The sequence below is a fragment of the Marmota monax genome, unplaced genomic scaffold (assembly GCF_021218885.2).
Source record: "Marmota monax isolate L192 unplaced genomic scaffold, Marmota_monax_Labrador192_F-V1.1 WCK01_AAM20220418_F8-fsc00009, whole genome shotgun sequence".
Taxonomy (NCBI): Eukaryota; Metazoa; Chordata; class Mammalia; order Rodentia; family Sciuridae; genus Marmota; species Marmota monax.
The window spans coordinates 26,248,058-26,274,799 of record NW_026694710.1 but is presented as its reverse complement, the minus strand read 5'-3'; the positions used below and the strand labels follow the sequence as shown (position 1 = coordinate 26,274,799).

The 26,742-nt window shown below is 50.0% G+C and overlaps 1 protein-coding gene across 1 annotated transcript; it reads right to left on the bottom strand.

Annotated features, from left to right (window-relative positions):
* Trmt44 (tRNA methyltransferase 44 homolog) lies at positions 1-26,742 on the bottom strand. The gene is made up of 11 exons (XM_046423709.2): positions 26,190-26,742; positions 23,777-23,891; positions 16,915-17,134; positions 15,474-15,542; positions 14,161-14,268; positions 13,627-13,698; positions 10,101-10,207; positions 8,170-8,353; positions 6,723-7,143; positions 4,796-4,912; positions 1-818 (listed from the first exon to the last, which is right to left on the bottom strand). The coding sequence occupies exons 1-11, from the start codon at positions 26,740-26,742 to the stop codon at positions 589-591; spliced, it is 2,196 nt and encodes a 731-aa protein (XP_046279665.1). The 3' UTR covers positions 1-588.

Genomic DNA, 26,742 nt, shown 5'->3' with positions numbered 1-26,742 from the left:
GAGTGATGAGATCTTTTATGCAAATTGTGGAAATAATTGTAAGCGTAAATACATAGGGACTGTTTACCTGGAAGCAATCAGAAAAACTGTCAAAACACTCCTGTGGAGGGCCCATGGAGGACAGGAAGGCACAGATACATTCTGAGCCTTGCACAGGAACCCCTTCTGATCTCGCGGCCACCTGGCGCAGCCAGGTGAGGGCTGTGCCCGCTGCTCGGCTCTGGGAATTCACATCACAGAGGCCTGAGGCCTTTCAACGCAGAAGCCAGGGGACTGAACCAGCAGTGTGCCTGCAGAGTGTCAGCCGCCCCTGGGGAAGAGGCTGATGTGGCAGCTCCTGCTGGTTAGCAGTTGCCCAAGAAGGATCTGAGTGGATGCCCCAGCTGGCCCCTTGAGGAGACCTGCTGAGAATCTGCATTGTCTGATGTCACAAGGCTGGGTGCATTTGGAAGTGGCTGTGTTGAAAATAAACCCAGTCTCGGCTGGGGTATCCCGAGTCCCCTGCTCCTCTGGTCTCTGTGTGAGATGCTTGACCACCGTGACGTCTGCAGGGAGTCCAGAGAGGCCACTGGCACAGTACAGGGACCATTAGGGGGCCTGTCTTTTCTTCTTAGAGGCCTGGGGTGGCCTCAGCTCCCCAGGCCCGTGGGCAAATGGGCAGCAGGCAGAAGGCAGCACGCAGCCATCGGGATGATGGGTGAAGAACCAACAGATGCGAGTCTTGAAGGCCTCAGAGGACAGACTCCGCTTGGCTTCAGGTGGTTTCTCCCTCTGCAGCTCCCGTCTCCAGTCACGAAGGTGGACTCGCCCATTCAGCACTGAAGAGCAGGAGACACAGCTGAGACGTCGACCACAAGCCCACCCACTCATGGGTCTGTCGACATCTGCTGGGTGGGTGGCAGTGGTGCAGGGTGCGGGGTCAGAGGTGCAGAAGACTGCACCAAGGTTCTCCCCTGGTGGAGGGAGGAGGCAGTGCCCCAGTGTTGGGAACCTGGGTGCACAGTGGGTTATCAAGCGGGAGATGGCCAGGAAGGCCTTGGTGAGCAGGAGAGGTACAGAGGGTGGCGGCGAGCCCCGGACTGATCCAGAACCAGCCAGTGAGGAAAGAGGGAGCCTCAGGGGGACAGCATTGCCTGCCATCCTGTTCCAGATGGGCCTGCACTCCTGAAGGGAAACACTTGGAGGCATCTGGGCTGGGGGCTGGCCTTCAAGGACACTTCAGCACACCAGCAGAAGACAGGCGAGGCAGGAGGGGAGGGTCCCCTCTGGGCAGCCTGAGGTGGGGGCTGTGTGCAAGCCCTTCTATCATCTGCCCCACACTGGGGTCACACAGCGCCACAACCAGAGCCCCTCCAGATGTCCACGGTGGTGATGGGGGCTGCAGGCCTGGACACATGGAGACGAGGGCAGCTGACCCTCCCGAGCACACTGATGCAGATGCCTGCCTGGAGGCCCAGGCCTGTAGCAGAGGGACCCAGGATAGCCAGGACTGACTCAGCTGGGGAGCTGGGTGTGACCAGGCAGGGCAGCTGCAGGCCACTAGAGCCTGCTTGTGAGCCGATGGGCAAGCAGGGCTAAGGACCAGGCCACCCAGGTCAGGCTTAGGCTCCCCCTGGGCTTCTCCTTGGCCACTTCATTCCAAGAAGCCACCAGCTCCATGTGAACGCAGCCAATGAAACCAAACCCTTCCTGGTTTTCACCGGAAACTATAAACCCACCCAGACAGGAAGGCTGAGAGAAACAGGGCTCCTACTAAGCAATCTGGCCGCCCACTTCCAGAAGCTGAAGAAGAGCATGTACAGCCCCAGCCAGCCTCCACAGCACCCCATGTTCTGCAGGGCCAGCCCACCTGGCTGCCCTCAAGTGACCCTTGGTGGACATTCTCCTCTGAAACCAGAGAAATAGGATCAACAGAGGCGCCTCATTGCATGGATGGGCCTAAGAGGGGTTTGTCTTCAGGGATGCTCAAGCCCTAAGGCTGTGTGACGCTGTGTGCAACCTGATCTCGGGCCAGGGCACCTTTAGGACACTGACCTTCCCACAGTAGCACCTTCTGGAGAGGCACAGGGCATAACACAGTCACTGGGAACCCGCTGAAGTACGCCTGGGAGGAGCCCTGGTGCAGATAGGAGCATCCACCAGACTCCCCATGGGGCATATGACTCCATACACCAAGGAGTCTCTGGTCCGGCCTGAAGCCCCCCACTCATGCCATCCTGGACTCTCCCCACAGGCAGGCTCCTCACAGCAGTCCCTTCCGGGGCAGCTCTGTGAACTAAGGCCCACTACTCTGGATTATGGAACGACCCTATAGGTCAGGGAAAAACAGACCCAGCCAGGATACCTCAGGCCCAGCAGTGGGCATCAATGACAGAGGGACCCCAGAGGTGGCAAAGGATGGCTCCTGGTCTACTCCCAGGGCACAGCACGGCTTGCTGCCAGCCCCTCCTGATACCTGAGCTCCCATTCTGGGCAGACGAATGCGAGGACCAGAAGGGCAGCCCTCCAGAGGCATACACTCCAGCCGGCCCCAAGTCAGACCACCAACAGCGCTCCTCCTACAGAAATGTGTTCCTAATTTTAAAACAGAATCACAGAACAAAATCCGCTCCAGCTAGCCCACTCATACTGTCCCTGATGGCACTCCTCCTCCCTCCGTGGGCGTTTCTGGACTGCAGGCAGCCTGGAACTGCTGCCTCCTCCCCTGCCCAGACACTGGCACTCCCTCAACCCAGGGCGCTGAGCAGCCTGCGGAGAAGGAAGCAAGCCCCAGGAGCGCCAGCACCGGGCGCTCCACCAGCCAGGAGCCCTTGGGCAAGTTCCTCCTCCCTCTGAACTGTGCCCACAACTTGAGAGGGGGAGGCCCTCTGCACCCGAGTGCAGGTCAGAGGGGGAGGCCACTGCACCCCAGCACCAGTCAGATGGCACGTGCCCATCAGAGGCTGCCTGCTGGCACAACTACCTATGCTCCATGTGGGCTCTGGCAGCCTGGGCAGGAGCGGATGCATGATCAGTGGGGCTCCAGCAGTGTCGGCCATGCTGCAGCCCAGCACGACGCCACACAGGGGTGCTGGCACTAGCTGACCCAAGTCATGTGAAAGAGCATTCCCTTCCCACTCTCACAAGCTCTTCTCCAGGCCAGCCACGTTAGTCTGAAAAACAAAACAAAACCTCAAAGAGAGATAAGACCCAGCTTCAGTGCATATTTTTTGCATGACTGGAAGAGAATGTTTATTTGGCCCCACCTACTCAGAAGTGATTCCAAAAATAATTTTGCCCCCAATGTGAACTGAACAGAAAAGCAACTTTATAGTATTTATAATGAGGAGAAGAAGTGCTCATCAGAAAGTCAAAGAAAACAATGTGCAGAAAAACAAAGAGCAGGCCTCCCGCTCCAGGAGGGTTTGAATTGGTCAAAGCTTTGGGGAAGGAAGAGCAGCTCCAGGCACAGCTGCCCAGGGACCTGGGGTCCCCTCTCCTATACCCACCCCAACACAGGGCTCCAGGGCATTTGTAGGTGGCCCCGTCCCAACAGCACACCACCCCATGGGAAGTCAGCCGCCTGAGCAGCCAGGCTACCGAGGGCAGTGGGTGTGCAAGTGGGCACGGCCCCTCTCACCCATGGGTAATGTGCACGCCCAGGCTCCTGTGCACACACAGGGCAGTGCATGCACACCTATGTTCCTGCATAAACAGGGGACAGGGCTCAATATATGCGTGCGCAGAGGACAGGGAGGAGGAGCTGGCAGCACGCCACCCTCAGGAGGCCCAGGGTCTGCTGCCTCAGGTACAAACAGCACCTCCACCACCCGTGTGTCCCTGCAAGGTCCTTTCCACCACCCAACCCTGAGCTGCTTCTGACCACCTGTCCTGGGTCTTGGGGTCCACACAGAGTAATAAGAGGGGGGCCCCAGCCCGCGCAGCCTTCAGGAGGGCGTCACACAGAAACAGCATCAAGCTAACCACTTAGCTCCTCCAGTCCACTGCTTAGCCATGCAGCGCCGCACAGGTCATGACTGCCCCCTCGGTAACGGTGGAGCCAGGCTGCATGAGGGCTGAAGGCAGCGCTGCACAGGACCCTCAGGCAACAGCAGTGACTGCTGGCGACGGGGGTCCTCATCATCGCTGTGTGCCAGGTACAGACCCAGTTCTTCTCGGGCCACAGCAGCTGCACCCCATAGGCTCCCGCCCCAGGCCCTTGCACACACTGCTCCCTCTGCCCCCAATACTCATCTCTGTCCTCCCAAATCCCTGAGTGCTCTTCTCCTTCCAGCCCAGCTCAGTGTCGCCTCCTAAGTCAGGCCTTCCTGAGGGCCAGTTGGGCCCAGGCTGATCTCCCTGCACACTGCGGCTCTCACAGGAATGTGTGCTCTGGATGCTTCCAGTGTGCAGGTGGCCAAAGACAAAGCAGATGGTAACCACCACCTGGGAATGCTCTAGTGTGGCATGAGATCCAGCCAGCAGGCCTTCCCAAGGGTTACCTGCTATGCCTGAGCAACAGATGGAATGAATGCAGTTGGTGAGTACATCCTGGATGGACAAGGGCCTAGGCTAGGGCAGGCCAAGCTGGACTAGAGGCAAGGGAACCCAAGAGGGAGAGATGGTCACAGTCCCACACAAGGAAGGAGGGTCCTAAGTGACCCGGTGGGCACAGGGAATTTGCGCCCTCCCCAGGGTCTTCTGAAAGTGTTCACTTCCCCCAAGATGAAGAAGAAGGAAGGGGAGAGCAAAGCCGAGACCTGTGTGGGACATGCCACAGCCCGCAGCCCGTACTCCCGCCCAGGTTGGCCCTCACCTTCGAACACCTGGTGACTGTTCCTGAGCAGTGTCTGCAGGCCTCCACACTCGCGCTTCAGCCTTTGCAGCGTCTCCCTGTCCAGCTCCCTGGCCACTTCCATCAAGGACAGGCTCTCTGTTGAGAAGTGGGGTTTCCCCAAACAACAATGAGACATTACAAACGGGAACCAGGCAGATACGGCTGGGTCCTGGTTCAATCCCCTCCTGCAAATTCAAATTCCTCAGAGTTCCAGTAGCCGGCCTGTACATTGGGTTCAATGGAACCCAGACTGCACAACAATGGGAACTACAGGAGCAGTGGCTCTGCCATCCGAGCTGCACAGACAGCGTAACACTGTGCAGGACCAGGATCCCACTCTCCTGTGCAGGCTGAGCATCGAAGGATACTGCCAGAGTCTGGTGGTGGCCTGGGTCCCTCTCCTCCCTGGTACCCACAGCATCTGAAGCCAGGGAGGCAGGGCAAGGGGCAAGCCTGCTGTCCAAGCCTTCCTAGGCTGCTCCAGCCACAGCCACCAGCCGGGCCCTAGAGGCACGGGCTCCAGGTAGGCCAGCTGCGGCACGGAGAGCTGGGTGCGAGGTAAGAAGCAGCACCGCAGGCAGGAACTGCAAGAACCAAGGGCGCCAGAAGCCACCTGTGGACCAAGTGATCCAGGGTGTACCTCAATCCCCAGGGGAGCAGCTTCTCGCACCCAGGAGAGATCTAAGGGCCTCCAGCTAGCCTTGGACCTGCAAATACCGTTCTAGGGTGCTAGCACCTGGCCTCAGGGTTTCCACAGCAGGCAGGACTGGGGCCTACCACCAGCTGGCTCTAAGTCTGGAGTGGTTTTTCTTTGTTCACCACTTTTAGACCCACCTCAGCATCGGGGTTCCGGTCCTGTGCCCAGCTAGCCTGCCGCCTCTACCCCTGGCTGTGCCTACTTAGTGGACCACCCAAGGCCCTGTAACCTGGGGGCCGGTCTGTAGTTATGCTGCCAGATCAGCCACCTGACCAGAACCACCCTGGCCCAACAGTGGCTCCTAGGGCCCTGCAGGGCTCTGCTGACTAGGCTGTCCTGTTTGGACACTTTCTGGAGAACAAGCTTGTGGTCTTGCCACATCATGCACAGGAGAGGGCAGCAGGTGAGAGGGGACTTGGCCAAGGAAGGAGCCACTGCCTCCACCTGAGCAGGAGCCAGTCCCATGCTGTTCAGGGAAAGGGCTCCTTGCTGTCCTCCAGCTTCCCAAGACTCCAGAAAAGCAGGTCTGCAGCACCAACCCCAGCAGACAGCCCACACCGCCCCCTGGTGGCCAGCCAGTGTCCCTGCAGGGAAGGAGTCCACCTCCTTATTGAGACCCAGGAAGTTTTAGCAGGAGAACCATCGTTATAAATATAATAACAGCTGGGTGCAGTGCTGCACCCCTGTAATCCCAGCAACTTGGGAGGCTGAGGCCAGACGATTCCAAGTTCAAGCTCGGCCTGGGCAACTTCACAAGGCCCTAAAGAACTTAGCAAGACCCTGTCTCAATATAAAAAATAAAAAGGGATGAGTTGTGGCTCAGCAGTAAGCAGCCCTGGGTTCAATCCCTGGCATCAAAAAAATAAAATAAAATGAAAATAAATCAATAATACAATAACATATGTTGGCCCACCTCTCTCAAATGCCACTAATCTCAGACAATGAAACAATCAGATGCAACTGCTTTGATCACAATGGATTCTTTTGAGGATTTCAAGAATGAGCAAATCTTAACATTTCCAAATTCTAGCTGCACATTCAAGGGAACAGTGCTATTTCCTGGCATTCGGTACCCTGCTTTCTAGCTGTATCATTTCTATGGTTGGGAGTAAGCAGCCCCAGCCTCTGGAGTGCATTTAACTACTAAGACCCACAATTGATGCTGGTGAGCCAGCAGGAGTGCGGCAGCCCCCAGTGTGGATGGCCTACCTCCTCCATTCCAGGTCTTCAGAACTCCTTCCTGGGAACTTCCTGTGTGTAACTTCTTTCCACCTAACAACAAATTTGCCACTTGCAAAACCACTTGATCAATAAAATCTCGAGGGAGGGAAGCGCAGTTCCTCACAGGCTCAGCCTTTTCCCTAGGGTGGAATCCAGGCAGCCAGAGCTCCACAGCTGGGGTCCCTGCTCCATGGGCAGCAGTGCAGGCCTCAGACACACCCTTGGCCTCTGCACCCAAGGCTCTGTGGGCTTCTCTGTAGGCAGCCACCTGAGGTGCAGCAGGAGAAGGCTGTCCACCAGGCAGGCTCCGGGGGCAGCCCTGCCTACTGCGAATATACCGAGTCCTCTGCTCATCCATCCAAACTTCTTCAGAGGGTGGGTACGTTCTGGATTTTCCAATGAGACACACCTGGATTTAAAAGAGCAACGTAAGCATTTTGGCAGGCTCACATACTCCAGCACTTCTCTACCTATGGAACTCCCTTATTCTGGAATACAAACCACACAAGAATTTAAGTCATCTGTGATGAAACCGTTTTTGAAAATTTTTCTGGCGGTGCTGAACCTCACGCATATTAGGCAAACACTCTACCATGGGGCTATGTTGCCAGCCCCAAGATCCTTATTTTAAAAACTAACGTTAATGTACATGACCTAGAAAAACTAACAATAAAAGCCCATGAAAACCTCATGACTCAGAGCTTCAGAGGTATGCAAAGGCCAACAAAGCGGTTTCGCAGCACACCCCGTTCCAGACACATCACTTAGGCTCACCCTCAGTGGATGACCACATCCACCCCATGAGCAGACAAGGGATTCACTCTGCAGAGCTCCCAAGGGGACAGGGAGAGAAGGCACCTGTGTCAACCTGCCACAGCAAGGACACACAGGCCCTGGAGAGTGCTCGGTGCCATGTGGGTGCTCAGTACACCCTAGCTTCCTTCCTCCTGAGTAACTGAATGAAGGATGGGCCCCAGGGTGGTGGTCATGGACATCTTCTCCAGGCACCAAGCAGAGGCAAGTCGCAGAGGATGTGAGAAGCCAGTCCAGTGACACCAAGCCTCCCCTGCTACCCCAGCTGCACCTGCGGTGGGACCACAGCTTCTCTGCTGGGAGCAAGGCTGCGCCTGGCACGCATTCAGCTCTGAGAACACCCAGACGAAAGATGAGGCAGAGTCAGGCCTCTGACAAGTAACCGGACCGCAGATGCAAATAGCAGGACAGTGGGACCTCTGACTCACCAGGGGCCTGAACTCTAGCCGATTCCATCAACCAACCCAACCTCAAAAGTCAGACTTGCCCAAACAGAGACATGAGGGGCAACAGAGCGAAGATGCTAAAGGACATCTGCAAAGCAGCTCTGAGGGTGACTGCAGGGACCCAGCTGCCCACGTACGTGGACACCAGCACATCCCCAGGACCACAGCACACCTACTCTCTTGGTGGATGGAATCCTGAGGCAGTCTTCTTCCATGTGGAAGCCACAGGAGAGCCCCACTTCCCGAACAAAGTCCAAGTACTCCCGGTACTGCGTCTTCCTGCTCTGCCTGCGGCAGAACCTCCCCATGAAGTCAAAGAAGCAGCAGGGCAGGACGAGGAACCGGCAGGCATAGGAGGACCTGCAGACAGCCACAAGAGACCCGAGCCTCAGCAGAGAGCCACATGGGGGCCACACAGGGGCAGAACAGCCAAGATTGTTCCTGGCAAATGTTTTTTTTTTTTTTTGGTAGAACTGAGGATTGAATCCAGAGGTGCCCTATCACTGACCTACACCCCCAACCCTTTCTATTTTCAGACAGGGTCTCACTGAGTTGCCAAAGCTGGCCTTGAATTGTGATCCTCCTGCCTCAGCCTCCTGAGCTGGGATCACAGGTGTGTGCTATCTCACCCAGCACGGCAACATGTTTTATATTAAAGAATGAATTAGTCTTTCCCAAGTTGTGGGGAGCCATATTGAGTTACTGAAGCCAGATTTAAAGACAGGTAGTCAGTGTAGTTAGGTAAATCGGGTCTAATATCCAGTAAGATCCAAAATGGAGGCCATGTTGAGAATGAATTCCGGGAAAAGCAGAACAACTCTGTTAATGTCCCCAAGGCCCAGAGCCCATCCCAAAGAAATGTTAATGAAACAGCTCCCAGCAAACTTGGAGATGCTAACCCAAAAGTCCTTTCTGCCCAGATTACTCCTTTGGCCCACCTGTGCCCCATCCCTGACAGAACAAAGGACAGGAATGTGACAGGAATGCAAGAAGACCTTAGCTATAAAAAGGGGAGACAACCACACTTCTTCCTCTGGGAGAAGTCTTTTCTGCTGTCCTTTAATAAACTTCTACTTTCCACTCTGACCTTGCCTTGGCGTGCTTCTCTGGTGTTACTTCAACAGCGGTAACATTATCATGCCTTCCAGTCCTGATGCACCATGGAGATCTGAAAGATCACTGTAGTCTGGCACAGTAATGCCGTGTGACTTGTGACTCGGTCTTTTACCCCACTGGCAAGGCCAGTCTTCTGAGTAGGCACACCCTGGGGTTGAGTACACTCACCTGTTCTTTTGTAATCCTACCCCTTGCCCTGTTTGGGATAGAATGTTCCATGGAAATTCCCTTTGTGTGTCCCCTTCTCTTACTCTGCCTTTGGGTGTGGCCTTCCTAGATGTCAGTTAACCTGCTGACAGGGGACATCTTGAAGCTAGACTCAACCCCCTGAAACCTGACCCCTTGCCTCATTTGAATGGCTTCTCCCCAATAAAAGGTTTCAGCCCTCTCGTGCTCTCTCTCTCTCTCTTTTCACAGACCCTTAAGGTCAGAGGATAGGACCCAAAGAAAAAGGTATCTCTGTCTCTTGTGTGGTTATTTTGTGCAGCCCAGTTCACCTGGAGTGACCCTGAGTGTTTTACTCGTGAGGAACGAGACACCAAGAGAATATCTAAAAACAATGCAGCGCAGTGTATCTTTTCAATACAATGTGAATCTAATTACTTGAGTATAATTTCCCACCATAGTTATTCTTATCATTGTGATCCAAACATTCAGAATACTTTGAGATTAAGCACTTGGAGTCCTTAGCTAGGAGTAAGAAACTCAGAGGAAGACACCATAAAGACTGGGTGCAGACCTGACCCTGGAACTGCAAGTTCAGACAGTTCAAAAGATCCCTGGACAAAGGAGACCTGTCGCGGAGCCTCCAGGAGCAGCCCCCCACCTCACGGAGGCTCTAAGGGCAACCCATGTCTCACAGACGCAGAGAGCTCCATCTGGAAGACATCATGGCTGCAAAAGGTCACCTAATGACAGAGTCTGCCTTTGTTATCTGACAGCATCTTTCAACACTGGACATAGATATTGCACAGTAAGAGTGCTGACTCACCTGGCTGCTATGACTGGAATCCAGGGTGTGAGCTCATCGGAATGGTTACCAATCAGCCAATCAACACCAGGGAAAAGGGTCTCATCACTCGGGGTGATCAAGTCTTCCTTAAAGAATGGCACAAAAACAGGAGAAAATGGCAAGTTGACGTGGAGCCACCAAGGCAGCAGGACAGAGGCTGTGGAGCCACACACCACAGGACCACAGGGCCACAGCGCACGTGGGGCATGCCCTTTTTGGGCTCGCTGCACCTCAGTCACCAGGAGCAAGGTGATGACCCTGCCCATGCCAGCCCTCAAGGGCACAAATCACTGGCAACTGTTAGGGTCATCCCTGGGGACATGACTAGCCCTTTTCGGAGTGCTGATCTCCTGATAATTAAGAAGATGGTTTTATATGAACCCAATAAGTAGCTACAGGAGAGATGGGACACGGGAACTGTCTCCCTCTGGCAGCAGGAAGAAGGAAGATGGGCCAGGGAGAGCAGCCAGGCCTGAGGCTAGGACAAGGCACCATCGCCATACCACCCAGAGCCTCCCACAGAGAGAAGCCAGCTTCACATGAGCAAAGCACAAGCGAAGTCACACACACACCTAGCCTGATTCTGTGCTGCTGCTCCAGTTGCCTTCCGTGAACCCTCGGACAGCGAGTAAGCCTCCCGACCCAGCCCCTGCCAGACAACGCCTCACATGCTCCTGAGGTTGGCGGCCATCACCAGTTACTGACGGCAACATTCCCACAAACCTCCACACCGCAGTGGGGGAAGACGGGCCAGCAGCCACCACAACGGCCTTCCTTCTGTAGGTGCACCATGATGCCCAGGGAAGAGGCAGAACTGTCATCCGCAGTCAGAACACATGGGAAGGTATGTGACCACTCACCGCTCACCACTCACCACTCAAGGGCACGCCTCACAACAAAGCCACCGAGCAGGCCTTTTGCAGACGTGAAGTATACAAGAGTAGAGCTAAAATCCTATAGTCTTTCTGGTCCTTAAATAAGGCATGTGCTTTTATTTACACAGATGTTGAAAAAAAGAAAATGGTACTGCTGGACCTACAGTAAGTGCCCAACCTACAAGCAGGTGAAACAAGTCTTTGGAGATATGATTCTTTTATTCCCTCCCAACCTAGGTTTGAGTCTGCCCGTCTGGCTCTTCATGTGGCTTGAATTAATTGAGCCCTCCTGTACACCTGTGACTGCCATAACTGCCCCTGAGCCTCTGGCCACAGTGCCGTGGAAACAAAGCCCTCCTGTCTACTTCATGAAAAGCCTTCACTGGCATTGGGAATACAGCAAACTGCAACTTTCCTACTTCATACATAGTTTCACAAAATTAAGTCGGTTTGCAACCATCACAATGCAGCCATTACCAAAAGGTGTTTTGTTTTAAAGCAAAAGAGGTTTTTGAAGGACAAGAGGTGGTCTGACACACTTGACCTTTGAAGTTCTAGACTGGCCCTCCATGGAAATCACTCAGCTGTATCAGGAGGAAACACTTTACCGGGAAATCTATAAACACTGTGTATTAGCGAACAAAGCCACTCTTGTGGAACCACAGTCCTGAGCACAGAACTTGTGATTGGAACTCAGTGGGCTTCTACCCCCACCTTGGAACACAAGTCAGCACCTCCAGACCAGAGACAAAGCTTTAGGGGCAAAAAGAAAAACAGATCAGAACCAGAACTCTCCAGGCAGGGTCTCCCCAAAAGAGCCAGAGGCAGGCTGCTGGGGAGCCTCTGAGGAATGACGAGAACCTCCTACCCACTCTTTTTTTTGAACATAAGTTCTTCTTTTAAATTTTTTTTTAGTTGATGGACCGTTATTTTATTCATTTAGTTATATGTGGTGCTGAGAATGGAAGCCAGGGTCTCACACAAGCTAGGCAAGGGCTCTCCACTGAGCTGAGCCCAGCCCCACCTCCTACCCATTCTCCAGAGCACCCACACCAGCCAGCCCTTCCCTGAGGTCCTGACTGTTTGAACTTCTTACCCAAAGAAAGGGAGGCCTCAGGACACTGGAATTTAAAGTCAGCTATTACTCTTTTGTTGTTGCTGCTATTATTGAGCCCAGGGGCGCTTAACCACTGAGCACATCCCAACCCTGTTTATTTTTGCTTTGAGACAGGGTCTCGCTAAGTGCTAGGGCCCCAAGTTGCTGAGGCTGGCCTTGAACTTCTCATCCACCTCCGAGTCTCTAGGATTATCGGCCTGGCCACCTCAGCTCACTCAACTTTACTCCTTTTGCTTTGATCATCAACCTCACAGTCCAAATCAGGGGGCCAGTTTTGCTAGGTGTATAACAATCAGCGTCTGTACACACATCCACAGAGATTCCCCAGCACATGGCCAGCTGACCAAAGGTCTTCAAGCCTGAGGTTTTACAAGTATTTTTTAACTTACTATAACACATGAACATATAAGCAATTACAAATCCCTCTAGAACAAGCAAAGAATAAATTTAGAATAAAAGCAATTAAGACACAGGGCAACTGGAGCAAACTCCCCTCCTCCGGTGCTCTCTCCTTTTTGGCAATATTATTCTCTGCTTTAAAAAGCAACAGAAAACATTAAAAGTGTCCTGAAGACTTTTACTTTCTTACCTTTACTTTTTTTGGGGGGGGCGGGGGAGACTGGGGATTAACTCTGGAGCATTTGACCACCAAGCCACACCCCAGCCCTATTTTGTACTTTATTTAGAGACAGGGTCTCACTGAGTTGCTTAGCACCTCGTCTTTGCCGGGATTGGCTTTGAACTCGTGATCCTCCTGCCTCAGGCTCCTGAGCCACTGGGATTACAGGCGTGTGCTACTGCACCAGGATTTACTTTCTATTTATGGGAGAAATAATAATACCTGCTGCCTGTTTCAATGGCAATGTGGGTCATGTGGGGGTTGGGAGATAAAGGAAGGGACTCGGCTGGAGAGCACATGGGGCTCACATTCTCCTCTCCACTCTCCAAGGAACAATAAAAAACTCTTTTCATTTCTCAAATCAATATTCTGCCCTCCAGTAGATGGGACTCTGACCTGTCATAGTCATGCCTTTGACTCCATGGACAAAGGCCTTCTAGTAATCCAGCAGCGTAGCAGCAGACACAGTATGGTGGGAATGGAGGCCATGCCCATGAAGCTCACCAGAGGGCAGGCAGCTGAGCCCATGAAGCCCCTGGAGGGTGGGGGCCAAGCACACACAGCCTCCCCACAGGGTCCTGAACACTCATTGCACTGGAGTGTCCACAGCCTTGCAAGCACCTAAGAAGAGGAGGCACATCACCCCAAGGTGGCATGGGAACACTCTGCAGGAGATGCATGTCATATGCAGCAGGCTCAGGAGGAGGCCCCTCTCATGGCCAGAGCTCAGCTTCCACTCCTCAACGTGACCAGAGGGCTGTGGAATCTCAAGTGTCCTGTCTCCCTTCCTTTCCACTTTCAGGTCCTGGTGCGCAGGGCTGGCTGAGCCACACACACTCACTCAACAGGTGCCACCGGGATGAGCCTGAAGTCAAGCACGTGGGCTGTCAGTACCTCTAATTGAGTTTGGGGTCCATACAAGTCCCAGATTTTCCTTCTTCGGACATCGATCCCTCTGCCTGGATGCTGAAATAGTTTTAGAAACCAAAGATCACATTTAATACGTCACAACAAACCAGCAACAAAAATGCAAGGTCTGCAGGTAGTGCAGCACGCAGGGCAGAAACTGTGCCTGGCAGAGAGGCTTAAACTCCTGCCAGCGGCTCCTGGTCAAGGCTGTGCTTCCAGCACTCTGCTCTTCGCACCCGGCCGGGCTCCAGCTCTCCCAGGCAAGCTGCTTACTCCCTACCAGGGAGGAGAAGGGTGCTGACACCCCCCCAAGTGGTCTCCACCTCTCAGCTCCCAGGTCCCACAGGCAACCCACTTGCAGCGATTACACAAACTCATTCTCGCAAAGCACTGGAAAAGCCCATTTTAACAGCCAGGCCGACTCTGAGTCCAGACAGCAGCAGCCGAAGTGATGCTGTGAACCCTGTGCCTAAGCTGAAGAGGAAGAGACTCTAGCAAAAGCCACAGAGCCATACTCACCCCCTCGCTGCAAAGGATGTGGACCAGGAGACCGTTTCCACACCCCAAGTCCACAAAGGACTGTTTGGTGGTCACTCCTCTCTGGGCCCTTTCCTCTTCCCACAGGATCTAAGGAAACAGAAGTGGCAAAGAAAAGCCAGTTTGTAGTTCACATTTTGAAGAATAATCCAGACACAAATCCCTCCTGGGCAGGACACATGGCCACACCTGTGATCCCAGCTACTTGAGAGGCTGAAGCAAGAGGATTTCAAGTGTGAACCAGCCTGGGAAACTTAGTAAGATCCTCTTTCAAAATAAAAAGTGAAAAGGGCTGGGGATGTTGCTCAATGGTACAGCACCCCTGGGTTCAATCCCCAGTACCACAAAATAATCAAAAAACCCAAATGCCACCTGTAACTACAAATTGTACTCCCAGGCCTCACTTGAAGCCCTGGCCTCTAGGCAAATGGCACAGGGGAGTCCACTGCTGCTGCCTGACGCTCACTGCATGGGGCATCGAAGCTGCTCTTTCTTTGTTCGCCAGGAGTCACATTCAGGGTCGGGGCTGTAATTTAGTGGTAGAGCATATGCTCAGCACATGCAAATACCTGGTTCAATCCCCAGATTTAGGAAAAAAAGGCCGCATTTAAGTGGTCATTTCTGATATGAGCTTTATAGATAAGTTTCTTTACACTTTCTCTTCATCCTTTAAGTTTTGTGTACTTTAATAATCAGAAAAACTATTATTTCTAAATTAAAAGAACAAGTCAAAGGGAAACTAAAAATGATCTAAATATTGCATAGATAAGAAAATTAAAACTAGGTAGGTGTGGTAGCGCATGCCTGTAATCCCAGTGGTTTGGGAGGCTGAGGCAGGAGGATCACAAGTTCAAAGCCAGCCCTGGCAACTTAGCGAGGCCCCAAGCAACTCAGCAAGTCCCTCTCTCTAAATAAAACACAAAAAAGGGCTGGGGGTGTGGCTCAGTGGTTAAGTGCCCAGGGGTTCAATCCCTAATAACAACATCAACAACAACAACAAAAAAGGAAAATTGAAACTACTAAGTTAAATGGCTGCCCAAATTTAGCTGGCTAGTGAGCAAGCTGAGGAAGGACCCAGGGTCAGGGGCCCAGGCCCAGAGGTGGAAGGCATGTGTGTGTGAGAGCCTAGTGCCAGCAGCACCCTGAAGTTGGCTTCAGAGCGTGCTCCCTTCATGCTAACACATGCTAACACATGACAAGCAGCCTACGGCCAGAACACCATAAGTTACAGATGTGGGGACCGTCCTCCCTCCCAGGGGCAACCTCCACACACTGCATGCTGCAGACCTTCTTACCAGCAGGTATGCAGCAATAGCCACGTCTTCATATACAAACTTTTCAGGATCAGTTACTTCAGGCCACACCTAAAAGATTTTCAAGAACACATGAAAATGGTTGTTCCATTTCCCACCACTTCACAGTAAGACATCCTCAAAAGGCACAAGTCAAACTGACCTGGTCATGCAATAAAAGAGAAAACATGACCAGCTCCAAAGGGACAACTTCACACCTGAATGCTCGTACTGTAAGCCTCCCATTAAGACAAAATCACCACACTATGTGTTCAAAACAGGAAGTGTCTGGTGTAATGTGATTAAAACCAAGATGGGGCTGTAGAAATGTACAAAAGATGTGTAGATGAGGCAATCAGATCTCAGAGGAAAATGCCCAACTACAGGAACCGGTTTATCTGGATAAAAACAACAGGGGCTGGGGATGTGGCTCAAGTGGTAGCGTGCTCGCCTGGCATGCAAGAGGCACTGCATTCAATTCTCAGCACCATATAAAAATAAAATAAAGATATTGTGTCCATCTAAAACTAAAAAATATTATAAAACAACAACAACAAAGAAATAGGTGGTGGGGGAGGAAAGAAGAAGGCCAGGAGCTGAACACCAACGCTCTAGCCTGTGGCAGCAGTGGCAGTGTCCCTGCAAAGCAGGGAGGGAGCCTGGGCCCTAAGGCACATGCAGAGAGACCACTGAGGCCCCCTGGAAGGGGCAAAGCAGGCTCTGGGAAATGGCACAGCCTCACTGCTGAGGTCAGCAAGATGCGCATCGGCATCTGGCCCTAGAGGAATCCCAAAGGCCAGTGCTCACCACTGGGATTCCACTTCCCATCAGAGTATATGACACCCCTCCAGGGAGCCAGCTCATATAAACAATCTTAAAAGCTGTAAAAACATGAGCAGTACCTTCCTGCAAGTACTGAGTAGTGGGCAGGAAGTTGTGGACACAGGCAAGGCTCTTTGAGGGAATGGGCCCAGCCCCAGGCAGAGGCCCTCCAAACTCTCGGTGCCTCGACCATCATGGTGCAGGCTGTGGCTTTCGAGTGCCTTGCAGACAGTGACGGTGATGACTGAGGGGCAAGAAACCACAACGTGTGTTTTTCCTGGGAGTACGTTCTCAATACTTGAGCTTTCCGTGTTTCCCTTAAAACACCTTCAAACTCACACTAAAGAATTCTGGTAATTAATTCAATGTTCAATCACTTTCAATTACAATTCCCTTCTGATCTCTTGAAAATATAATGTAGAAAAAAGAGCAAACCTCTCCATCACACATTTTGCCTGGGTGCTGGGCGCCCCTCAAGGTGGGAGCACAGCAGCCGTCACACACTAGGGGGCACATCTGGACTTGGGGTCTGCAGCTGGACAGATCCAGAAGAACCACTCTACTCCAGGGTCTGGTCATGGCACCTCATCTACAGGGGCTCACAGATGTCCCACAGAATTACCTTCACCATTTCTTTGTACTTCTCTTTAAGTTCCTGGTAAACCTGGCTGTACCGCAGGATGGAAATGAGAGAGAGGGTGCTTTTAAATTCACTTTTCTTGCTCTCTACAGACCACTTGGCCAACCTGGCCAGCAGTTCTTCTCCAAGCCAGGTAGGATTGGGATATATAACTCCATCCGAATGCCACCTCTCTGGACAGAAAATTAAAACAGATATGAACCTTTAAAAATAAGAAAAATATGAGTAAGTGGGGCTGGTTTTAATTCTAATTTTAAATTATGTATTTATTCACCAAAAGAACAGAGCAGAAACACACACATGTATAACTATAAAATATTTTACTAAACCAGATGCCAAATGACCTCAAAGTAGTCATGAAAGTTTTGGCTACTAAAGAAAAAAAAAACACACTTAAGAGCAGAAAGAATTCCTCCTGCTGCCATCTGTGAAGTCCTCCTCGAGTCCCAGGGCTAGAGGGCCGTGCAGAGGACCGTGCAGAACTGCCGGCCCTCCTCCTGTGTGCAGAGCCAGCCCTGCCCCGGCTTCGGGCTTCCTGACTTTGTAGTTTTCATGCATTTTCATGTGTGTTACTCAAACGTGAGTATACTGGCTCCTCAATACTAGCCAGAACTCCATCACAGAGAAAAAGACATGTGCATGGTCCCCCTGCATGTGCCTCTCATGTATTCTCTGTCAGCAAGGACACAACTGCCCTATGTTCTGCTCTTAGCAGGGCCAGATACACTGAGGCCCTCTCTATGTTGGATAAAGAAATGACAGCTCACAGATCACAGTCCACAGGGGGGTAGGCGGGGACAAACATAGGCTCAGAAGACACCACCACACTTAAGGCCTGCAACCTGGGCAGCACTCTGAGGGACAGAGTGTTAAGCTTATTGGTCAGATGAGAAAAAGCTACAAAAACGAAGGTGACAGGCAACAAGGGTCCCTAAGAGCACACAAAACAAGGTCTTTGGATAAGAAAGGCTGCTAACTGGTTGCCAAGTGATAAGAGTGAGCAGATGGGCAGTCTTCTGAGAGCCAGGCCACCATGATGCATCAAAGGGACAATTAGCACCATGAGTATTCCATGGAGGACAGATCTGGGAGGGGCTGGGAAGGACCCTTCCTGGACCTCGAGCGAGGCTCTTTGCCCATGTCCCCAGAGGTCCACGTGGCTTCCTCCCTCCCTCCCTCAGGCTGCTTCTTAGTTGTTCCTTTCCCTGCTGGCCTGACATAAAACCAGTGGCCCAACACTGCCATTTTTAATGCAAGGTCATGGGAACAGAGCCACTTTTACTGTTTTGGCTTTCTTCCTAGCACGGAGAACATATCTTTTGTCTCCTCTGTGAGACTTGCTTACCTCACATGCCTGGCACAAAGCACATGACAGGTACACGATGCTGGGAGCCATTAGCCAAGTAAGTATGACAATTTCCTTGCCAGCGTACCCCATGTTGCAGTGACATTGAATGTACTTAACCTTGCTCAAGGACCAAGGCAGATTAGGGTGTTCCCGGTTTTAAGATAATCATGTTTAGGGCGTTCCCAGTTTAGGTTCCAGGTTTAAGGTTTAAGATTATTCCTGCTGGGAATAGGGCGTATCCTGCTGCCTGAGTTCCCCTTGAGTTCTCACAGGATTTAGACAGTATATTTTGGAGATAGAAGCCCAGTGGAGGTGATTTTGGGCAGAGAATGTGGATTTGGGCAGAGAACGTGGATTTGGGCAGAGAACATGGATTTCCCCAGAACGTGATTGTAGACAGCTGGTGTGAGTTCGGGAATAAAGAGTTGCTGTTTGAATCTACAAGCTGTGTGGTGGCTCGTGATTGTGTGCCCAGCCAGACTGCGGCATTTGTGCCCAGCCAGACTGCGGCATTTGGTGGCCCGTACGGGGAACTTCTGAAGCTTAGAGGTAAGTGAAATTTCTCACCCTTGAGGAAGAGAGAAAGAATGGGTGAACATTTCAAAAAACAATGTGTTATTGTTTTGATTTATTTTGTTTTTATTTCAAGTTGCCTGTTCCTAGAACTTTCTCAGGCAAACTGGGGAAAATGGTTGACTCAAGGTTTGAAGTTGTTCGCCTCCGAGCAAGATAAATTGTTAGAGGAAGGAGGCACCCCAGTAAGACCAAGAACAATTAGGGCATATGTTGATACAATACAAAAATGTAGCCCATGGCTTTTTAAAGACGAGTTATTAAGTATATCAATGGGACCATCATGGTATCCTGTAGAAAGATTTTTCTTCAACAAGAAAGAGATGGCTAGTTCTGTTTACTACATTTGTCTAAGATCTTGGTTTTTACAGACATCTGATTAATTTACAAAGCTGAAGTGTTAAAATATCAACCACTAAATATGAAATCAAGTACTCTTTACTTATTAAGTTCCATAAGGTAATATATTTAAACATTATGTGTGTTTTCATAAATTGGTGAATGGAAAAAGTTTAATATTGCTTTGTGTCTGTGTCTTTGCTAAAACAAGGTTACTAAGAGTTAAGATTCTATCATGTGTAATTTATATACAAAGAGTAGAAAAATTTTCAGTTGGGTTTCAATTATAGTATTATAGTATCATAAAAAACATGCAAGTCTTTCATCTTATTAAAGTGGAGTAATTTGTCTAAATCAGAAATTTTATAAGAGTTGTTTCAAAATGTGAATTTATAAAAAGGGTTAACGGTTAAAAAAGAGATAGAAAAAGATTCAAGATGTGGAAATATATTTTAATATAAAAGGTTAAAGGAAAAAAATGTTTCTAGATGAGATAATCTCTGTGGTAAAGTAAAAAGTTGTAAAATGCCATTTAAAAAGATTTTGAGGAAACTAGACTTAATTTAAAAGCTTGAGAAAGGAAGAAAGAAGAAAAAGATATTTGTACATGGCAGATTGAGACAAAGCTTCTCAATGGAGTTAAAAAAAAAAGCCTTTGGTTGAAAGGCAGCCATGTAAACTAACATTGAAGCGATTTAAACAAAATCTAAGCCTCGTTTAAAAGAGTGAAGCTGTAGGTGGTGAAAAAGTACATTTAAAAGTACAGTATAGATGATAATTAAAAGGCTTTAAAAGGTTAAATTGAAGGTGGTTAAAATGCCTTCATGATGGAGGAAAGAAGCTTAATCTTAAAGGCATTACTTTAAAAAAATGGGAAGATAATAAGAAAAGATATTTAGATAAAGAAGATTAAAAATTTAAAATGAAAAACTTTAAAGACAGAAGTATAGAAAGTTAAAAACAAAAAAAGATAGAAAAGATGTAGAAAGAAAAAAGTGTAGGAAGACAAAAATTTTAAACCCACAAAATAGGAAGAAAAAAAAGAAAACTAGGAGGAAAATAAGCAACTAAGGGTAAATATACAAACCTTAGGGAAAAAAAAAACTAGAAGATAGAAATAAGATAAAAAATGGATGAAAATGTCAAGTAAGGTATTTCAGATAGAAAAATGCAAAAAGCTAGACCAACTATTAGATACAGACATATACTTATTAAAGCAAAAAGAGGGAATTGGAAAGGGGTATATATCCCCCATAGATAAACTTAACATAACCCTTTTTACTCTAAACTTTTTAAATTTGGATTCATCAGGACTTAGTGCTGCGGAAAGACATATGTATCCAAAAAATGTACATAAGCCTAAGGTACTTTGGAAAGATATTCTAACAGGACAATGGAAAGGTCCTGACCCAGTGATTGTCTGGAGTCGGGGTTTTGTTTGTGTGTTTCCACAGGGAGAACAGCAGCCGATTTGGATTCCAGAGAGATTAACTAAAACAGTTTCTACAGATCGAAAAGAAGATGATTTGACTCAAATCCATAACAGCTGATATCCAGAACTCCAGCTTGGCCATTCTTACATCTGCGACAGTGATTAACCAGGATGCTTTTTTCAATAGCTATTTTATTATTGCATTTTTCCACATCATAAGGTTCTATTTTTATTTTTTGAGCTCATACAAACCTAGGTTAACATTTTTCTGATCAGTTTTATTTTTTGACTGTGGAGTTTTTAAACATTGCAATGGAGATTTCACCCAGGTAAAGCTACAAGGCCTTTACTATTTTCTTATGTGTTGTACGTTTGTGTACACTCTTGTGTTTTGTGTTGTATGTCTGTATGTGCGTATGTCCATATTTCTTATATGAGGAGCGCTCATGAGAAAACGGATCCGAATTATTATTTTTTTTTATTCACGTGATTTAAATGGTTTAATTTAAATTATGTAAACAGCTGTTAAGGATTGTTTTTAAAGGTGGTTAACAGATCTGTTTGTTTACTAATTTAAATTAGGTAAAAGGCTGTTAAGGATTGTTTTTAAAGTAGGTTAACAGATCTGTTTGTTTACTTTCACCTTTCCTTTTCATTATATTTAATAATTCTTTTCAGGATAATGTCTCTTTAGCATCATTGCCAGAATTCCTATCTCCATCCCAGTGCCGGTGAAGAACTCAACAAGTAATGCTCAATCAAAGAGTCAACTTACTTTGGGAGGAGACAGATTTTGGGGAGGAAATGGACATATTGATAGATTCCTCTGCTTTGAACTGCTTGCAGAACTTGCCTGGACTATGTAACTATCGTTTGGTGCAGCGAATTGTGGTAATGCTGGCATATCTTTGCTGATGGTGTCACTGGTGATGCAATTTTTATTTCCTTGCCAGCGCACCCCATGTTAATTGTGGTAGTGCTGACATATCTTTGCTGATGGTGTCACCAGTGATGCAATTTTTCCCAAGGAGCCGTCAATTGGCTTGGTGTCGTGGCATTTCTGTATCCTCCCTTCTGCTAGTGATGGTCTAAAATTTGGGGGCCAATGGCTTATGCTGGACCGGTAGTCAGTGACGGGTATGATCCAATTGCAGTGGTATCAACCTAAGACAGGAGGCTGACGCCTAAAGGTCAGTTTTCTGATGACGGGTAAGAACCATATGTTGAATTGGACAACCTACCAGGCACGGTCCATAAGCCACATTAACCTCACTCCCCCACTGGCACCGAGGCCAAATTTGGGGGCCAACAGAGGTGAGGCAAAGAACCTCACCCCCCCACTGGTGCATAGACCTATCCACAAGTATGGCTGTATGCTGGACCGGTAGTCAGTGACGGGTATGATTCAATTGCAGTGGTATCAACCTAAGACAGGAGGCTGACGCCTAAAGGTCAGTTTTCCGATGACGGGTAAGAACCATATGTTGAATTGGACAACCTACCAGGCACGGTCCTTAAGCCACATTGCTTGTTGTTTAATTAATCAGAAGGGGGGAGATGCTGGGAGCCATTAGCCAAGTAAGTATGACAATTTCCTTGCCAGCGTACCCCATGTTGCAGTGACATTGAATGTACTTAACCTTGCTCAAGGACCAAGGCAGATTAGGGTGTTCCCGGTTTTAAGATAATCATGTTTAGGGCGTTCCCAGTTTAGGTTCCAGGTTTAAGGTTTAAGATTATTCCTGCTGGGAATAGGGCGTATCCTGCTGCCTGAGTTCCCCTTGAGTTCTCACAGGATTTAGACAGTATATTTTGGAGATAGAAGCCCAGTGGAGGTGATTTTGGGCAGAGAATGTGGATTTGGGCAGAGAACGTGGATTTGGGCAGAGAACGTGGATTTCCCCAGAACGTGATTGTAGACAGCTGGTGTGAGTTCGGGAATAAAGAGTTGCTGTTTGAATCTACAAGCTGTGTGGTGGCTCGTGATTGTGTGCCCAGCCAGACTGCGGCATTTGTGCCCAGCCAGACTGCGGCAACACAAGTCCAGCCAAAAGGAAGCATGACGAGGAGCCCTCAGATACCGCCTCGTCTGCACTCAACTTAGAACACAGTCACCTCTGGCCCCACGGTGCGATCAGTGCTCAAGGGGATGCCAGCAGCTGTCTGTGGAGCCACTTCAGGAAATTCCAACCAGGAAATAGGGATGCCAGCCAATCCTTAGTGCTTATTGTAGCCAGGGGCCCTGCTGGGTGCATTCACCATAACCTCAAGGAACAGGTGTGGCCTCAAAGCTCACCGGTAGTAGCTCCGGCATGAGTACATACCAGATTGATGCCAGAGGTGAGTGGCCTCCCCTGTGTTCCCAAGAGAGAAAGCCAATAAGGAGGGACCTCAGGGCAGGTGTCCTCAAGGGACTCAAGCACTCCCATTAGACTTGGCCTGCAATGGACTTGAGGCCCAGCCCTTCCTCAGAGGTCAGTAATCATCAGACCCACTTCAGTGGTGAGGAAGTGAGGGCTACATGGGTAGAGTGACAGACAAGAAGACTCCACTGCTGGGGAAGCCCAGCTCTGTCTGACTCTAAACCCTGCTCTGTCCCCAGCTCTCCAGGCAGCTCAGGAGTGTTCGAGAAAGTACTGATAAGCTATGGCTCTCAGGAAAGCGGCAGTGGAAGAGTAATGAGGAAGTTTACTCTTCTTTTGCCTTGTTCATTTAATACTAATGGAATCAACCAAATGTCACACTTGCTGCACAGGACTAAATCCTGCATGGAATCAAGGGTTTTTAAGCCCTACTTTAATAATAAGCACCTCTGAATACCCACTGTGAAAGGGAGCATCATCCACTTCTCCTGATCTAGTTGTAAAAATAACAAAGTAACAACAGGACTGGAGTTGACTTGAACTTCATGTCAAAACTGAGTGCTGCTGCCATGTGGGACACAGAGACTACGGATTCCAGCTAGGTTGTTACCCCAAAACACAGGGCCAACCCAACAAGAACCAGCAAAAAGACAGGAAAGTACCCTGGAAGCCATCCTGCACAAGAGACAGGACTTCAGCTTGCCAGTGACCCAGAATCTTCCAGTCGCCCAGACAAGTAATTGATTGAAACCACAAAGCAAAGAAATGAGCCAGCTGTCCAGTTCTTACCATTCTTCTTTGCTACGACTGAGCTGAATCTGATACACATTGTTCATCTTAACCTCTAAATGCCCATCTTCATTTTCTTCCAAAGGTAAAAAAGTTACGGTTCCATTGGGGACATCTGGGAAAAAAGACAATAATAACAGATTACCACTGCATAGCCCTATGTTGCCTCAGAGGCAGCGTGAAGAGGATGAGCGTGTCACAATCCCAGTCTCCAGAGGCCTTCCCAGCACCCCAGGAGGACAACTGTGTCTTATCACAGTCATAGCCCAGCCTAGAAAACACGAGGCACGTGGCACTCGTTCTCAATAGCCATTTGCGGAGGTGCAGGAGCCAAGAATTCAGGAAAGGGTGCGGTGACATGGACTGAACACTACTCTAGATGACTGTGACCCCCAGACGCCAGTTCAGGACAGTGAACACCACTCCAGGCCTCTGAACTCTGGGCCCTGAACTGTGTGGAATCCTGGTGGTTACAGGGACTCTGGATTCACCTTCTCATTAAGATATAAGCAGAGCACCTACTCCTAAGTTAACCTTAAGGCAATTTGCCAATTTGTGTTGAAACTTAAGCTTTGGTGGTATGAAGCTCTATCCCTAAAATTGCTTGTTTACCTTTAATATAAAAAATCAGCAAAATCGAATTTAAAGATGAACGTACACCTCACTTCACAAACCAAGCACGAACAACTGAAATCACCTTCCACAGCAGGCCCAGTTCTCTACCTCTGTGTCAACCTGGTCAGCTACCAATAGCTATGATTCCTTAGTCACGTTACTCTGAGACCTGTGTGACCTCACCCAGAGTAGGGCAGAGAAATATACAAAAGCTGGGAGTGTCTCCACTTTCAAAAACAGCAGTTATTAAGCACTTAACACTGCCAGGAACTAATCCCAAGTACTTTGTAATACAAAATTTCATTTAATTACTCGCACAACTATAAGAGATTTTATTACCCCATTTTACAAATGCAAAAACTAAGGCACAGAGACACTGTAAAACCTAACTGGGGGCCACACAGCTAATAAATAGCAAAGCAGAATACAAGGCCACACCATCAGTATTCTATGGAGGACATAAATACTCTGAAGAGCCTTCCTGGCAGGGACTGAATGTACCAGGAAGCTTATAGGAGGAGCATCAATCACCTCCTCAAGAGAAAGGAAGGCAGGGCAAGACAGCAAGATCAAAGGCTTTGTGGGCTGTTTCACTGATCCTCTCAGTCTAGTGGATAGGTTATATAGGGAGATTGTTACGACCACTGATAAAAGCTGGAAGAATTCTAGACTGGACTGGGTCAGAGAGGCCCCTGGAGGAAATGCAGAAGTGTCACAAGGACACCAGGGCAGAAAGTACTGGGGGAGGGAGAAGGCACCTACAGCAACTGCCGCCTGTGGTAGGCAGAGGGTCTCCCCAGGATGGTACACCCACACCCATGTCCAATACTCATGAACACATTGTTATGTGGCAAAAATAGCTTTGTAGATGTGACTAAAGCTACAGGCCTTAAGTGGGAGGGTATCCCGGGTTATCCAGGTGGGTTCAGTCTCAAACCATGAGTCCTCAACAGCAGAGAACTTTCTCCAGCTGGAGGCAGAAGTCAGAGAAACTGCAAGCAAAACAACGATTCAAAACCACTACAGGCTCAGAGGCATAGGGCACTGTCCCAGGAACCAGAGAGGCCTCTAGGAAATGACAACCAGAAAGGAAACAGGGGCACCAGTTCTACAACCATAAACAACAGGGTTCTGCCAACCTAAAGGAGTTTGCAAAGTGGATTTTCTCCCTGAGCCTCCTGACAAGAGCCAAGTCAGTCAGCTCTTACATTTTGGCCTTGTGAATGAAACCTAGAGCAGAGAAGCCAGCAGAGACCACCAGAAATTCCAACCTACAAAACTGTAAGAAGCAGTTTGTCTGGGTTTGGCCATTAAATGCATAGTAATTTGCTACAGCAACAGTAGGAAGTTCACAAATGCTGAATAAAGTTTGAGGCAGGGAGTAGTTTAAGTCTGAAGGCCACAGTCAAAATAAATGTCTGAAATTTTCTTGAAAAACACTCAAAACTAGTCAGTTCCCTTCTGTCCAATCACCACGCTCTTTCTCATCTGTGTCAGCATAAATTGCTTACTGAACTTTAACTTCTCTCTTTAACGGCTGAACTTGTAATTGATCATTCAAGACCCAGCCCATCCTCACCTTCTCCCGGGGGCCTCGCGGACTCTGACCACCTGGACCAACTTCCCAACCCCTGGACTGCGGACACGCATTTCTACACACTCCCTCAAAAACAAGCAAACACCTACAACTTCACTAGTAAATCGCCGAGTGCTGCCACGGCAGGTCCCTGCCGCGCCTTTCCAAGGGACGCTTTGCGCCCTCGCCGCGTTCCTCCTCCACTACCAGCTGCGCGCTGACCTTGCACAACCACTTCTCTCCCGGGAGCCGAGAGCGGGCAACGAGTGCTCCTTTTCGGGATGACGGTTCTGAGAGCCAGGTCGAGCTGCTGCGGGGCCTCGGGCGGCGAGCGGGCCCCGGGGCCGGAGAGGAAGGCCAGCACCTCCGGGCTGCCATCGGCCAGGCTCCGGGACAAACGGCCCCAGAGCGAGCCCAGATCTACGGCGCGTCCAGTCCTGACGGGCGGCCCGGGATCCCCAGCGAGCAGCGGGGCCTGGGCCTGCTCAGGTCCGCCAGCCGTGGGGCTCCGCTCGGGTCCTAATCCCGGCCCGGGGTCTCCCTCAGCGGAGCCCTGGCGGGGTCCCCGCCGCTCCTGCTCGAGGCCAGCGCTCGGCCCGGGACGGCAGACTTCGGCTCGGGGCAGGGCGGCGCTCCCGCGGGCCTCCAGGCGGGCGCCGCTCAGCCGCTTGTTGACCACCTGCGGCTTCTCCAGCCACACGGCCACCGCCGCCCAGAAGCCGCCCGGGAGCAGCGCACCGGGGTCGCACACCCGCACCCGGCCCACCTCCGCCAT

Coding starts and splice junctions, on each gene's coding strand:
- Trmt44 (XM_046423709.2), bottom strand. CDS start 26,742: ATGGCGGAGGTGGGCCGGGTGCGGGTGTGCGACCCCGGTGCGCTGCTC. Junction 17,135..23,776: donor AGTCGTAGCAAAGAAGAATG/GTAAGAACTGGA, acceptor TTATTTTTAAAG/GTTCATATCTGTTTTAATTT. Junction 15,543..16,914: donor AGTACAAAGAAATGGTGAAG/GTAATTCTGTGG, acceptor AAAATCTTTTAG/GTGTGGCCTGAAGTAACTGA.